This window comes from Saccopteryx leptura, chromosome 6 (genome assembly GCF_036850995.1).
Source record: "Saccopteryx leptura isolate mSacLep1 chromosome 6, mSacLep1_pri_phased_curated, whole genome shotgun sequence".
Classification (NCBI taxonomy): domain Eukaryota; kingdom Metazoa; phylum Chordata; class Mammalia; order Chiroptera; family Emballonuridae; genus Saccopteryx; species Saccopteryx leptura.
Window position 1 is genome coordinate 30499968 of NC_089508.1, and position 15645 is coordinate 30515612.

A 15645-nucleotide genomic window follows, 5' to 3' on the forward strand; every position below is an offset into this window, starting at 1 on the left:
AGCCAGGGGTGAGTAGTCTTTTCTAACAAGGTCAGATCTACAGGTACAATCACCCAGTGAACCCTTTAGTTTTCCAAAGAATAAAACTATTTTCACAGCCATATACTAGGATCAGGGGAATCTCAGCATTGCAGTTATTAATAAAACATGTCTTTCCCTTCCAGACAAGCATCCGTAAAGGATCTCTATTTTTTATCTTTTAAATTAAGTTTATTGGGGTGACATTGGTTAATAGGATCATATAGGTTTCAAGTGTACATTTCTATGGTACATGGTCTCTATGTTGCACTGTGTGCCTACCATCCAAAGTCAAATGGTCTCTGTCACCATATATTTGGTCCTCTTTACCCTTTACTGCCCCCCATCCCCTTCCCTCTGGTAATTACCATACTGTTGTCTGTGTCTGTGAACTTGTTTTATATCCCACATGTGAGTAAAATCATATGGTTCTTAGCTTTTTCTGACAGACTTATTTTGCTTAGCATAATATTCTCACATAGGGCATCTTTAAATCCTCACACAGCAAAACCACATCATAGCGGTTTACACATATTATGTGCTCAATAAGTAGTGACACCTAACACTTGTATGATGATTTACAACTCAGTTGATCCTCACAGTGACTCTGGGAAATAGGTATTTTAGCCCTGCTTCCAGAAGCTTCCAGAGGACTGAAGAACTTCAGTAACTTGCCAAGGCCATTTGGCTTATAGGGAGAGAGCCAGGGTTGTCTAAGCTCAAGTCCCATGTTGATCCTACTCCTGCAGAGCTGGTGGTAAAGAGTAGATAGACACTTGGACTCGCTGACTTCTAAATGTCTCTTCTAAGCCTAAGGCCCTGAGAAGCTATAACACAAGGTAGGTGGCAGGTAAAGAGCTCTTCCACTACTGTCATGGCTGCACCCACTACCAGCAGTCGTTTGGCTTTTGCTAGTGGGATGAATCTCCCCCAATTCCATTTACTTTTATTTCTGACCTTTGATTTCTTCCAACATAGCGCAGCTTGCACTTGATTCCTGCGAACATTGCCAAGCGTTTCTTTCGTTTTTTCTGTTTTAGCAACACTGTCCTTGGAGATTTCTTCATCATTCCCAAGTTGCTGTTTGTTCTCCCACCCTTTGAGTGCTTCCTTGGATGCCCCTTGCATTCCAGGGCTGCTCGAACAAGGGCTGCCGCAGCCCTCCCACTGTCTCCGCACAATCCTGTGGCTCTTGGGAAACGTATTCAATAAAGGTTCATTCACTGTGGCCTGTGCCCAGAGCTTTGGGAGGAAAATGGAAAGCATTCAAAAGATGTTGGTATCTTCCACGACTTTATATTCTTCTTATTCACCCTCGCTGGCCAGTACTTAGCTGTCAAAGTGGCAGGTCAAAGAGCTAAGGCGACAAACCAATCTAAAATCTTAAAAAGCTGAAGGGTTATGTTGATACTCCTTTAAGAAATATTGGAATCTGCTCAAGGCAGTTGTAATGCCGGAACCTGAGGTCAGCTCAGTTTTTTGGTGCCCATCACATGCTACTTACTGTCCATGGGGGGAGGCGCAGACCTGGTACTATGGCAGCATCCTTCCAAGTTATCCCATCCATGGTCCCTCTGACTTTTTTTTTAAATTTATTTATTCATTTTTTTAGAGAGGAGAGAGAGAGAGCAAGGAGAGAGAGACAGAGAGAGAGAATGGGGGAGGAGCTGGAAGCATCAACTCCCATATGTGCCTTGACCAGGCAAGCCCAGGGTTTCGAACCGGCAACCTCAGCATTTCCAGGTCAATGCTTTATCCACTGCACCACCACAGGTCAGGCTGACTCTTAATCTCATTGTAGCATACACAGACAGAGACGGGAACAATACGAAGAAAGGTTATTTTTATTGGAGTCTTCATTAACACCCCTTTCTTGGGTTGGAGGTGGGACTTTAAAGGGGCCAGCTGGGCCATTTGGAAGTAATAGTGAGTATATGCCTAGAAATATTTGGAAGAAATCCATTGCCCGACATAATCTTTTCCTCGTCGGCTCTGGCCAAAGACACATGTCATGCCCATTGGCAGGACTTCTGAGCCAGGATAGGGAAAAAATATGTATCAGAAGCCAAAAATTCTATCCTGTTCTCTTTTTGGACTTTAAAGAATGCTCCCCTCCCCCATTCTCACCACCTCTCCTACCATTTCTCTGTGACCCCAGCAACATATCTCCTGTTCCCATTGCTTCTCCCACCATCCTTCCATGACACCAGAGCAACCATCACGTCACCAGTTGTACTGAGAGGTAAGTTAGTTAACAGGCGAATGTGTAGCAGAAAAAGCACTTCTGTGGCTTCTCTGTGGCAGCACCATGTGTAATAGCAAAGTGTTGGAAATAACCTAAATATCCATCATAGGAAATCGGTTAAATAAATAACAGGGCATTGCTCCAATAGAACAGGACACAGACATTAGAATCGTGCTGTAGAAAAGTACATAACGACACTGAATAAATGTTTTCCATGGAAAATATTGGTGGAAAAAATGAAGGTTGTAAAAGTTTGTGCAGTACAGCCTAAATCTTGTGGAAAATATGAATGTGTGTGTGTGTGTGTGTGTGTGTGTGTGTGTGTGTGTGTAGAATTTGTAATAGCAGGCATCAAACTTCCTCTTAGGGAAGAAATTACCTTATTTTTAGAATACCCTCATCAACTGCTTCACTGAGAAAGGTGAAGCTTTGAGATCAGCTGGAGGAAAATTAGGTAGATGAAAAGATGGCCAACCTGCTTTGCTTAAGAAACGACAGGAATTTGAGAGCAGTAGAACCTAAGATGTGGAGAGGGGCTGGAGGGGGGGAGGAGTCTGAGAAGCATGGTAGGTCTGTGGAACCTGCCAAACAAAGTGAGAAGTCAATAAGAAATTCCCAGTAGTCTGCTTTTACAGATGAGTTTTAGGAAAAAGAATATTCCTAAAGTTTTAGAGATGTAAACTCCTTCTGCATCCAGTAACCTTCAGTACAATCTGGTATGACCATACAGCCTGATGTGGTGCCAGGAGGTTCCCAGCAGTGGCCCCAGCACATCTGAAGGAAAAGAAAACCCTTTTACAAATAAACCAGTGAAAGGTAGACCTTGACGCGAGTGGCCGATGTTTGGTTCACACGTGCAGGTACACACAGAGGGAAGACCGGAAGGAAATAAACCCCACCCGGAAGGGGTGGGCATCTTGGGGTGGGGGACGACAAGTTGAGTTTTATTTTCTCCTTTGAGTTTCACTCGTTTTTAATTATCTTCTGCGATTACGATGTTTTAGTTTTGTAATTAGAAAACTATTTTTTAATATCACCCCTGCCCATGATGTCTTCAAAGAGAGCAGGGAGGAGAGGAGGAAAAGTCTTCTGCAGGTTTCCCCGAGCAGAGAGCACTGCCTGTCCCTGGGGCACTGCCTGGGGGAAGCCCAGGGCCATGAGGACCTGGGCAGGACGGTGGAGGGGCGCCTGGCAGCCGGGATGAAAAGGAGGACCCAGGGGACACTTGCTAGTGCTTTCACACGCAGGGACCATGGTCAAGCTGGGGGCGGGGGGATTTCTTTATTCCTTTATTCGGCACCAAGAAGGAGCCCAGTAAGCTGACACCAGCTCAAGGCACAAGAAGGCAGACAGAGCCGGCACGAGGCTGCCAGCCTTTCCCCGTGTCTCCCTCTCACAGAGGCCTTGACTTCCTCCGTTTCCCCTTCCCGCCAGTCAGCTTCTTGCTTGTTAGGTTCCCTGGGGAACTCGATTGATCACAGCATGTCTCTTCCGTTTCCAGCAACTGCTTGTTCTCTGCTGTCAGACTGTGAACTGGCCTGACTTGTGAGAGAGCCAGGGGTTCTTTCCCTGCTAGCTCAGTTCAAAGGAAGGGTCAGAGAACCCGGGGGCAGGGAGCCCGTGCTGTCTGAGGCTGATCTGCTTGCACAATCGCAGGCCAGAGACACATCTGCCTGGAACCCAGCAGTTTCTAAGTGTTTCCCAGTCCAACCTGTATCCTGAGAACCTTGAAGCGGGCACAGATCACTTGGTCCAAGAGCCTTTGGTTCCGCTGGGGCTTAGCTGCCCTTCAGAGGAGCCCGATGGGTCTGTTCACAGCCTCTGGCGTCCAGGCATCAACAGGTAGGAAATACCCACACTGAACGCAGTTGGGGCACACCTCGCTCACCCCCCCAACCCCGCTCTCCTGCAGCCACTTAGGGAGCTGAGACTTCCCTGACCCCTTGTTTGCCCTCCTCTGTGCTCACTTGCTTCCCATATTCCCCCACAGCTTCCCCTGCTAAGTCCTTTTTTCCCTCCCCTCTCACATACTTTTTTGCCTTAGGAGACACTGGAGTAGGAGTTACATTTACATATAACCATCATTTATTAAGCGTCTGTTATGTGCCAGCACTGTGCTAGGCATCTATGTATGCGTCATTTGATTTCACTCACCGTCACAATCCTATGGGGTACACATTATTACTTCCATGCTGTAATGGAAACAGAATCTCGTAGAGGTTGGGACCTGCCCAACGTTAATGAAGGAGTCGATTGGAAGTCAGGATTCAAACCCAGATCCCTTTATATCTAAGTCAAGTTCTTTCCCGTTAGGCCACATTGCCCTGCAGGCTTCCTGGGGCCTAGGTCTGCTGCCTGCCTGTTCGTCTGTGTCCTCTCTCTTTCCTCCTGTCCTCACTGGCACACATAGGGATACAGTCTTCTCCTTAGATAGACATCAAGGAAGAGTCCACACAGGTTCCCAAGACCCAGCGGCCTCCAGAACCTGGGGGTGCAGGCGCATGCGAGAAAGGTGCTCAGTTCTGCCTCAGCCTGAGCACTAGACCCAGAATCACATCACACTCACTCCACAGGGGTCTCCAGCCCTGGGCCAAGTGTGGCAACTCTCTGAGATGCTATAAGTTCGCCAGTAACTGCTCCCTGAAACGCTTGGCCCTGCCAGTCCCTGTCTTAAAAGCTTCCCCCGCCTTGCCACCAGGGTTTCTTGGTCTAATGTAGCCAGTATTGCCAGGTTTCTGATGGTGGATGACGGCCTGCTCACAATCGACGTCTGAAATTTGGAATAAGCTGGGAAGATATCGCAGCAATAGGTTAACATTTGGTGCCATCACTTTGTATTCTGGGACCCAGGTAATATTATTTATAGGCTCCCAACCCATACAGTGGAACGTCTTACTATTAGCCTGGGAGGCTGCGACCTTATTTTGGTTGATCCCCAAATTTGCAAGGGTTACCTTGGAAATCTTAGTTGAGATCTTTTAATGATTATTTGGCAGCACATACCAACAACCTGGAATAAAAGAGAGCTCGCTTCTAGATCTGGCTGCTACCAGAAAGGCCAAGGGGGGAGGGGGCTAGAAGGCCTTCAAAATCCTAGATGGTTCCAGTCTTCTAAAAGGAGACTTGGAGGGTATGTGACCCAACCCACACTGTTTACATATGGGGAAAGTGAAGGTCAGAGTGACCTGAGGTGTCCAAAGTCAGAGCAAGCTAGCAGCAGAATCTGGACTAGCACCCTGGTCCCCACTGCCCCAGGCCATGCTTGGAGCAGAACAGAAAGGATTTGGATTTGGCCTGTGAAGAGCCGTGGCAAGAGTCCAGAGTGCTTCCTTCCGGTGCTCTCTGGCGCTGTGTCCGAGCCTCTGCTGGGCAGGATTTCCTAGACTCAGGGGCCAACAAGAATCTTGGACGTCGGGCAGCCATACTGTTCTTTCATTAACACCAGAGGCACCTCCCTAATGTTCAGGACCAGGTTACCTCACAAGCTCTGACCCAACTCTCTTCCCTGACTCACCAGCATGTTCAAACTTTCACTAACATGCTACTGAGTCCTGAGGGCATCCCCCTAAAGTGGGGTACCACGCTGCCAATATCTAGCGCTGTGTGGGTATTAGGGTGGTAGCCACTGCAGAAAGGGGATGAGTCCTATGATGGGATATTAAAGGAAAGTTTGGGATAAATTTGCCTGACATCTTTGGCGTTACTATCGGACAAGGATAGACAAGGCATAGGTAATATCCAGAATGGCATTAAAAATTATGTTTATAAGGTGAAAATAAAAAGCAAAACTTCTCTACATAGATAATTCTGTCATCATTTGTCTCAAAATACAAAAGCATGCATATAGTTAGAAAAGTCAAACACTAGAGAAAGATTTAAAATAAAAAGTTAAAAAATTCATAGAGGAACCTTCAATGCACATTACCAAACGAAAGAAGCTAATCTGAAAAGACTATAAGACTACCTACTGTGTGATTCCAAATGTGTGACATTCTAGGACAGGCAAGACTAGGGAGGCAGTAAAAAGAAAAATCAGTGTTTGCCGGGAGTTAGGGGTTGGAGACAGAGAACAAAGGGTTTTTAGGGCAGTGAAAACACTTGGTGACACCACAGTGATGGATACATGTCATGTATTTTGTCTCAACCCATAGAATGTACAACGTAAAGGTAAAGCCTAATGTTAACCATGGACTGAGTGATTATGATGTGTCGCTGTAGGGTCACCAATTGTAACAAACATACTACTCTGGCGGGGAGTGTTGATAATGGGGGAGGCCACCCATGTGTGGGGACAGGGAGAAAATAAGAAATATCTGTCTCTTCTCCTCAATTTTGTTGTGAATGTTAAAATGCTCTAAAAAACAACAAGAAAAATCTTTTTTTTTTTTTTTTTTTGTATTTTTCTGAAGCTGGAAACGGGGAGAGACAGTCAGACAGACTCCCGCATGCGCCTGACCGGGATCCACCCGGCACGCCCACCAGGGGCGACACTCTGCCCACCAGGGGGCAATGCTCTGCCCCTCCGGGGCGTCGCTCTGCCGCGACCAGAGCCACTCTAGCGCCTGGGGCAGAGGCCAAGGAGCCATCCCCAGCGCCCGGGCTATCTTTGCTCCAATGGAGCCTTGGCTGCGGGAGGGGAAGAGAGAGACAGAGAGGAAGGAGAGGGGGAGGGGTGGAGAAGCAGATGGGCGCTTCTCCTGTGTGCCCTGGCCGGGAATCGAACCCGGGACTTCTGCACGCCAGGCCGACGCTCTACCACTGAGCCAACCGGCCAGGGCCAAGAAAAATCTTAATAATAAAAAAGTTAGTTTCTCTCTGCAATCCTCTGTCCAGTCCCCTTTTCAAGTGAATTTAACAGCTTTATTTGTACGATTTCAGATCTTTTTTTTTTTTTCCTGCAAAAAGCTTTATCGTTTCCATTTGGTCCAATGCACGGCAGAGGGCTCCAGGGTGGTTAAAAGGCTGCCTAGAGGTTGCAGGGAGAGGCTCAGGCAGAAGCCAGACGCCAGGGGAGGCAGAGGGGCCCCTCAAAGGCCTCTGGGCACCAACGGCTCCGGCTGTGCTTGAGGGTGAGCCCTTCACAATAAGACAGTCGCCCAGCCCAGCCTGGGGGCCGCCAGCCTGCAGAGGCTAGCCAGGTGTTGCCCACCTTCTCGATGAGTTCCACCTGCTCACCCAGGAAGCGCTTCTCCCAGAAGTCACAGAGCTGGGAGTCTGTGCGGGTAGGACCCAGGGCACGCGGACCCACAAGGGCCTGGCTCAGGTTCTTCTCCACCACGGCGCTTCCATGGCGCCCTGCGTTTCTCAGCACTCTCTCGGGAAGGCTCTGCACAAGCCAGCCGCTGTGCTCATCCTGCATCTCTAAGAGCCACTGGGTTCCCTCGTGCTTCTCCCCAGACAACTCGGTCATCAAAGAGCAGTGGCCACGCCCTCCAAACTGCATTGCTGCGGCCCAAATAGAAGGCCAGAGAGAGGTAGGTGTAGGAGGCCCCCAGATGCAGGCTGACGGGTTGACAGCAGCCTCCACCTTGGTGGAATAATTCTGATGAGTCTGGGAGCTCATGATTACTTGACAATTAGGAGTTAAGCTAAAAAAAAACAGCACTGGCTGGTCTCCAAGGCTGAAGGTGGCCAAGGTGGTTCTGAAGGTGCTGGCTGGAAAAGAGGTTGGAGGGTGGCCGGAGGCTGGAAGAAGGGGTGTCCCTGGGTCTGTTCTGTCCAAACACTGTTTAAGCAAGAGACAGATCCATAGGACCATCGAGGGCACTGCTCTTCTTGCATGCAACCACTGTACTATCATATGTACTTATGCTAGTTTACGTGTGTGCATATATATTCTGTGTAAGGGCCTCACTGTTCATAAAGAATGGCATGGAGAATTTTTCTTTCTTTTTTTTTTTTTTAAGAAAGGCAGGCTGCCAAATGCCATGCCTCATTTGGACGTGTCTGGAGTCCTGGAAGCTTGACTACACTGTGTTCTCCTACACACGGACCTTGAGAGTTCGTTTGGAGATTCTAGCAGGGGAGTGCAGCTATGGGTACACCCTTGACTGAAGAGCGATCCCCCAGCTGGGGAGGTCTTCCTCTTCGACCCCATGTGTAACTTCAGGAGGAACGCAGATGGCACAGTGAGGGAGGACGGGGACACCTGACTAGCCAGCCAGATCAGCCTCAGCAACCCTGGTGATCAACGGGGTGACAGATATTACTGCCAGATTGCCTTCACATCTAGAGACAATTTTTGGAAGAGCTGGAAAGGACTTCTGGGATCTTGGAATCTAACCCTAGGGTTTTGTTTTGTTTTTTTAACCCTCGGTTTTTGTAAATCAGAAAACCATGGCCCAAGAGGTCAAATTCTTTAGCCCAAGGCACCCCAGTACATTAGAGACAGAACTTGTAGTTCAAGTCCCTGTTCACCAAGTCACACTTCCTCTATGTGAATTGGGAAATTTCTGTTTGGTTGGTTGAAACATCTGGGTTTTGTCCCAGCTGTTTGGAGTAGGCACAGCTTGGCGGTGAAAGGGAATAGCCGAAAGGAGAAACGGTCCTGGCTTTCCTGTCTGTCCTGCAGCCAAATCCCCTGGCCTTGAAGGAGGCACTTCTAGGTATTTGGTTGTAGAAGCTCTGAGTGCAAGATGTCCTAAAAGTTTCCGGCTAAGAGCCATCCAACTCATTTCCCTTGGAGGTAAACTAAGGAGCTTCAGAATCCACTTTAGAAACTCTGCCCAATGTCTACATTCAGAATGTTCTTTACTTGAAAGCATTCTACAAGTTTTGATTCCCACATCCCTTTTTGGAAGATGATCTTAGAAGTCACATTTACAGGCTTAAGATTTATTGGTCAAGGTGCTACCCAAGGAAGAGCCTCAGATGGACAATGGTTTGGCCAGTCAAGTTCTCCCATCCACATGACAAGATATAGCCTGAGCATCTTAGCATAAAGCCCCTCTTCTTTGACCAATTCTTACCCCAACGATTCATCTTCTGTCCCTAGCTCTTCATCTTCTTTCTACCACCAATTTCTTGCATTTGTACTTCATCTATTTTTATGCTCAGTTCTTCGGTTCCACACCAATTTCTGTTGAGTACCCTTTGTCTTAGAATCTGCCTCAGAGTCTATGTCTAATTTTGCCCACTTTAGTCATATCCACTGAGTCATCTTCCAGTGTCCCATTGAGGGCCAGCTTCATAGATGGGCAACTTATGCAGTTACATAGAACCCATGCACAGAAGGGCACTGTATATGGCTTAATGCTCTGCTATTGTCTTGTTACAATTCTTAATATCTTTATCTTTGAAATTGTGTTTTGTAAGTGAAGTCTGACAGGACAATGGATCATGCATGTGGCCAGGAGAGGAGACAGGCACACCATTCTATGCAGCCCCCTCTCACATATAGCAGTCACGATGCCCCATGAACAGAGAACTCCAGTGGATCCACAATGTGTGAAAGTTCAGCAAGACCCAATTCGAGTACAAGGTAAGAGCGTTAGCTCTACGAGCAAGTAGACATGCTGACAGCCCCACGAGGCTATGCTTTCCATTCAATGCAGACATTGTTTCCAATGCGGAAAGAAAGCAATCGTGTCCTAACACAAATGACCTAGGAACCCCATCATGTCCTTTCCTAATTATGTTCCTTCTCTGTACTAGTCAGCCACTTAGGCTGAAAATAACGACACAGACGAGGGAAACCTACAGTTCCTTTTCTTTTTAAAAAAAAACTTTTTAAATTGAGTCATTTCAGAGAGAGAGGAAGGGAGAGGGAGAGAGGCAGGAACATCAATCTTCCTGCATGTGCCCTGACCAGGGATCAAACCGGCAACCTCTGGACTTTGGGAGGATGCTCTGACCAACCAAGCTATCTGGCCAGGGCTATAGTTCCTTCTCTTACTCATCAGAAAGCCAGGCTTGGTAGAAAGTGTGCACATAAAGTATGCATATAAAGAAGTGAAATAAAAACAGCTGAGCTTGTTCTGTCAGCATTTGCACTGTTCTAATAAGAATAAACTACATATGCATGTATAAACTACAGAATGTGAATTGTGTAATTCATATGATTCCATATACAAGTTAAGTGCTCTTGTATTTCCATTTAAAAGTGGCATTGCATAGTATAAAAATGAACATTAAAATTCATGCCAATACTTTAAATTTTTAATGTTCTTATATGGACATAAATTGCAAATAAAAACACCACATCAAGTTGAGAAAGAGAGTGAGCATGAAAGAAAAAAGCTCTATCTTTTAAGACCTTTAATGACAGGTCTTTCCTGCTTTTTTGAACAAGGAGCCCTGCGGTTTCGTTCTGCACTGGACTCCACAAATTATATAACTGGTTTTGGTCCCATGGCTTCAAGTCCTGTCACAAGCACTGATAAAGCTAGTTCTCCTCCCAGACCTTTTCCCAGTGTGACTTCTTTAGGCCCTGTCCTGGGCTTCAAATGGGACCAATGGATATTATCTGCCCCTTTGCTAAAATAAACAAGCAAACAAACAAATCTCCCAAACAGCTCTAAATGGATGGGGAAATGGAGGTAAATGATGTGGTAGGGGCTCATCCAAAGTCACAAGGTATGCCATGGGTAGAGGCGTAAGCTGACTCTCATCTTGCCTTTGGATGCAATGGCCTGTCTGCCACTATCTCCACTGGCATTTGAGTCTCCAACATCATTTGTAAATACAAACATAGTCATTATGTGTTGCAACCTTTTGATCACACCCCAACTGGGGCCACCACAGCCCCACAGGAAGAGATGTAGAGCAAAAGGCTCTGCCCTTCAAGAGGTTCTGCATAGAACATTCCAAGGCCCCAGGGGAGTCCTGTTTTGTTCAGGTCAACAGGAGTTGATCAACAAGCCAATACATGCTTCCCTTGTGGCCATGGTAAGGATCAGATTCCTAAATCTCCCCAGGCAAATCAGAATATCTCTTCTATTTGTTGTTTCATTGTCATTAGATATTCTTTTAAAAAACAGATGCTTCCCATCTCTTTCCTTAAATTTCTTAGAGAATAAAATATTCACAGTCAAGTCCAGGCATCTTGTACCACTGGCCAGATCTCTACGAATCAGAAGAAACCCCAATCCAGAACAGACCACAGCCATAGGTACTTTGCCTGTAGACCCTTCATGTGGTCTCCTGAAGTCATCCAATTAGATTTTTTAAACTAATATCTCTTAGCCTATTCTAGCTGCTCCCTTGCTATATTGTCTTGGTGCCTTCCATGCAGAGAATAAGGGTCCAATGAACCTAGGTTTCCCCCAGAGGCCTCACAACAACCTTAGGTTTAGTGCTGAGATGCCCTTAGCATCACAGCCTATACCTCCAGATACTTCTAGGCTAGTGCAAATTCCTTCTAATCCCCAAACCTCTCCTTCTATGCACAGCTGTGTAGAGGAGGATAGATCCTTCAGAGAACATCTTCAGATGCTCCCCCCTGGAGCCTGCTGGGCTGCTGGACTGCTCAGCTGGCGCGGCAGTCCCGACGGAAAGGTCAGTTGTCTTTTAACCACAATGAACTTGCAGTAGCTGTCTGCTTCCTTTTGGCAGACAGAAGAGGGAAAGGATATCTTATGGGCCCACTGCACTGTTCTGCCTCTAACAACAGTAACAGTGATCATCTTTCCTTCCTTTTCCATTAGATAATATTTGTAAATACATATTAAAAAACTTAACATCGCCATTTAAAATAATCTTCACGAAAATATTTTAATGGGATATAAAATGGTTCTGACATAATGGTAAGTGGAAATAAAAGCAGGACGCCAGAGGTCCCTTGTTTTATAAACAGTTTACACTTATGTATAGAAAAAAATACAGGAAGGAAATATATCACAATGGATTCCTTTAGGTGGTAGGGTTTTCTATTTTCTTTCTTAAACTTTTTTGTTATTTTCTAAAAGACAATACGTTTTATGGGTATGTATTACTTTACAATCCAACAAGAAATGATACTTTCCTATTTGCTAGGATTTCTGCGACAGTGGTAACCGATTCTGTGTATTGTCCAAAAGGAAACCAATTTCAGGCTTCTACTTCTCCAGGTGATTTCTATGTGGCTCCTTTCTCTCAGTTGAATCTTCTATACAGGATATAGATTTTGACTTTGACAAGACTGCTCAGCTTGTAATGACTCTTCCTTTTTTCTTTCTTTTTCATGTTTACTTTGACAATATTTGGAAATAGCCCTATCAGAACCTTAAATCAAGGTACTGGATTTCTTTCTCCTAGTTACCAGGGATGAGAGCTCCCAACAGAATTTTCCAAGTGTAAGGCCTCTGGAGCCTGCCTGAGACTGGACTCCAGGGAGAGAAAGGTCTAGAGGATACTGATTGTGCAGCAAGATGATGACAAGAGCATTGATTTTGGAGTTCAATGGCCCTAGAACCACAGGTTGCTGTTTTTTTCTCTGCAAAACTGATGATCATATTGCTTTTATTGACTTGTTTTAAAGATTAAAAAAGAGAATGTATGTAGAGGGCCTAGCATAGTACACACAACACATGATTAATACGATTGGTGAGCACTGAAGAAGGCAGCAGAAAGAAAATCTCTCACCACTGAAGTCTTTCAAAGTGTGTGGGGTAAGGGTAGAAGTAGAGGAGCTGTCCAGATCTTAACCCTGCCCTGATCAAGGACAGACACATCTTGGGTTTCACCAAGGTCGTATAACTACCACCTCCGGGGTAGAAGCTAGGCAGTGCTGGACACAGGCTGGCAGTCAAAGCCATGGGGACAGGGGCAACCCTAGAATGCCCATAGATAATACTAAACATAAGATTCCATTACCACTCTGAAATCAGCACATTAGTGATCCAGACTGCCTCCTCCTCCACCCACAGCCACTTTGCCCTTTAACTATTCATCAGGCAGTAAGGAGTGTGCCAGAGACTTACAGGAAACAAGGAGAATGATGCTGTACCTTGTGAGGGATTGAAATATGCGATCTTTGCTATACGACTAACTTTATCTGCTGTCATTCTTACTAGTAATGCTATCAGCACCACCATTTCTACAACTGCCACTACTATTATTATTAATTAAGTTTGTAAACTATAATGTTTAAAGTGCCTGGGTTTTGCCTAATGAAAGATGATACTGGACATGGCATTATGGGAAGACAGAGGTAGGGTAGCATTAGAAACCTCAAAGGGAACAGAGCTGATTCACACTTAGAAACGGAGTGGAATTATCTATCTATCTATTTATCTATATATTAAAAAAATTTTTTTTAATTCATTTTAGCGAGGGGGGAGAGAGAGAAGGGGGGGGAGGAGGAACAGGGAGCATCAATTCCCACATGTGCCTTGATCAGGCAAGCCCGAGGCTTTGAACTGGCAACCTCAGCATTCCAGGTCAATGCTCCGTCCACAGCACCACCACAGGTCAGGCTCAATATATATATTTTTTCATCCCCCAACTGCCTGGGCTCCAGACATATCCCAGCCACACCCAGTCAGGCTCCCAGCCCTACTCAGCTCTAACTGTAGCTAAGTTAGGCAATTTCAAGGGTTAGGCTAGGCTAGGAGTAATGGCCTTTTGTTTGGTCAGAGGAGCTGGACCATGCCAGAAGCCTGCTAAATGGGGTAGGAGAAAAGGAAAGAATGCTTTTAAACAAATAAGGCCATTGCCTCTGTCAACATCTCCCACCTTCTCACAGCATGGCCCTGGAAAGATCCAGATGCCTCCTTTTTTAGAGACTTTAAATTTTCCTGTGCCAAAATGAGATTTTTAGAAATGTTTGACTTCTCCCTCTATCCCCAGAGTGAACAATCCTCAAAGTATACCCACCTTCTCATCCCAGGAAAAGGGTTCCCTTTCTCCTCACACCTAGGTGTGAGGACCAACACTACAGGGAGTGAGAGGAAGACAGGGAGGAGAGCGAGGACAGAGCGCAGTTCCAACCCCACGGGGAACTAGGCTCCCTTTGAGATCACTCTCTTCACCTGGCAACCCGGCCCTGGCAGAGCTAAGAGAGAAGAAAGTGGCATTTTGGAATCCATATTGCTCAAGATGCTGAAAGCATCTTGCTTGGCAAACTGCCCTTTGCTACTGGAACCAAGTGAACTTGGGGCGGGACCCTCACCCACAGTGATGCGGTCAGTTGTGGGGAAGGTGACACGGGCCAGCTCTGGTTGACAACGGTACCTGCCCAAGAGCAGTTACTGGGCACGCAGTGGGTGCGGGCGGCCCATCCTGGCGCTGCTTCCTACATTGGACCCAGGTCCACTGGGGAGCAATAGTAGCAGCAGTCACCGTCCGGCCAGCTGGGCCCCCTTCTGTCTCTGTCCAGTTATTTATAGGTGAGATTTATGATGGATGCGGGTCAAGAGACGCAAAATGACAATGAGTTTTAGAAGGTATAACGCTAAAAGTCATACTTTTCCCAAAGCGCCCCCGCCCCCCCGCTTTCTTCCTCCCAAAGCAGCACGGTCCCAGCGGAATAGTGTGTATCGCGGGCACACCGCAGTGGCCGCTGTGACCCGAGGCCCGGTCGCGGCCCTGGGACCCGCGCGGGCGGGCGCGCGGCCGGGAGGCTGGGGGAGGAGGGCGGGCGCGGCGGCTCACCTGCCAGGCTGTTGTAGCAGTCGATCTCGATGGCTTCCACGGTCTTGCTCTGCTCCTCCGAGAGGCGGCCGGGGTGGGGAGCCCCGGCTGGAGAGGCCGCGTGCGAGTCCCGCTCCTGCTCCCCGGGGGGCGGCAGCAACCCCTTCAGCTCGAGCAACGCCCGGTGATATTTGCCGATGGCTTCGCGGAATTTCTTGTCCTTGTAGCACTGCGACCCTTGGCTCTTGAACTCGTGCGCGCGCCGGATGAACTCGGCGGGCTCGGCCGCTGTCGCCCCAGCCTGGCCCCGCGCTGGAGCCCCTCCGCCGCCGCCCGGGACGCAGAGCGGTGGCTGCGGCCGCTGCACCTCGCTGGCCCCCGGCTGGCTCAGGTTCCCTTTGGTTCCGGCCGCCGAGCCCTTCCTCTCCATTCGGCCGCCGCCCGGTGCCCAGCGCGCCGCGATCAGCCCGCCTCGGCCGCGCCCTCTCGGGTTTAAAAGCGGCGGGTGCCTGCCTGGCGTCTGGCAAGCTTGGCCGCGGCCGCGATACCCCGCGGTGGTCCGCCGCCCGGCACTCCCATTCTCCTCGCCAGCTGCGGGAGGCTGCTCTCTCCTCCTCCTTCTCCTCCTCCTCCTCGGATTGTCTTCCCCTCCTTCCCTCCCTCCCTCCCCCACTCCCGCGCGCTGCCCTCCTCCCCTCCCGCAACCTGCAGGGGGTGGGAACCGGGCCCTGGTGCGCTCTGGGGCTAGCGGTAAGGGGGACGCGAGCCTGAATGAGGTGGCGGGATTGTCGCTGACCCGGAAGAAGCTTGGCTCGCTTTGAAAGAGGGGAAGG

General features: G+C 47.9%; 1 protein-coding gene across 1 annotated transcript in view; it reads right to left on the reverse strand.

Annotated features, from left to right (window-relative positions):
• Positions 1-15441, reverse strand: part of TTC9 (tetratricopeptide repeat domain 9) — a 35051-nt gene extending 19610 nt beyond the window's left edge. The window contains exon 1 of the mRNA XM_066342603.1: positions 14834-15441. Within this exon, the coding sequence (XP_066198700.1) occupies positions 14834-15242 (409 nt within the window). The 5' untranslated portion in view covers positions 15243-15441. The remainder of the gene's footprint in view (positions 1-14833) is intronic.
• Positions 15442-15645: the final 204 nt, after the last annotated feature.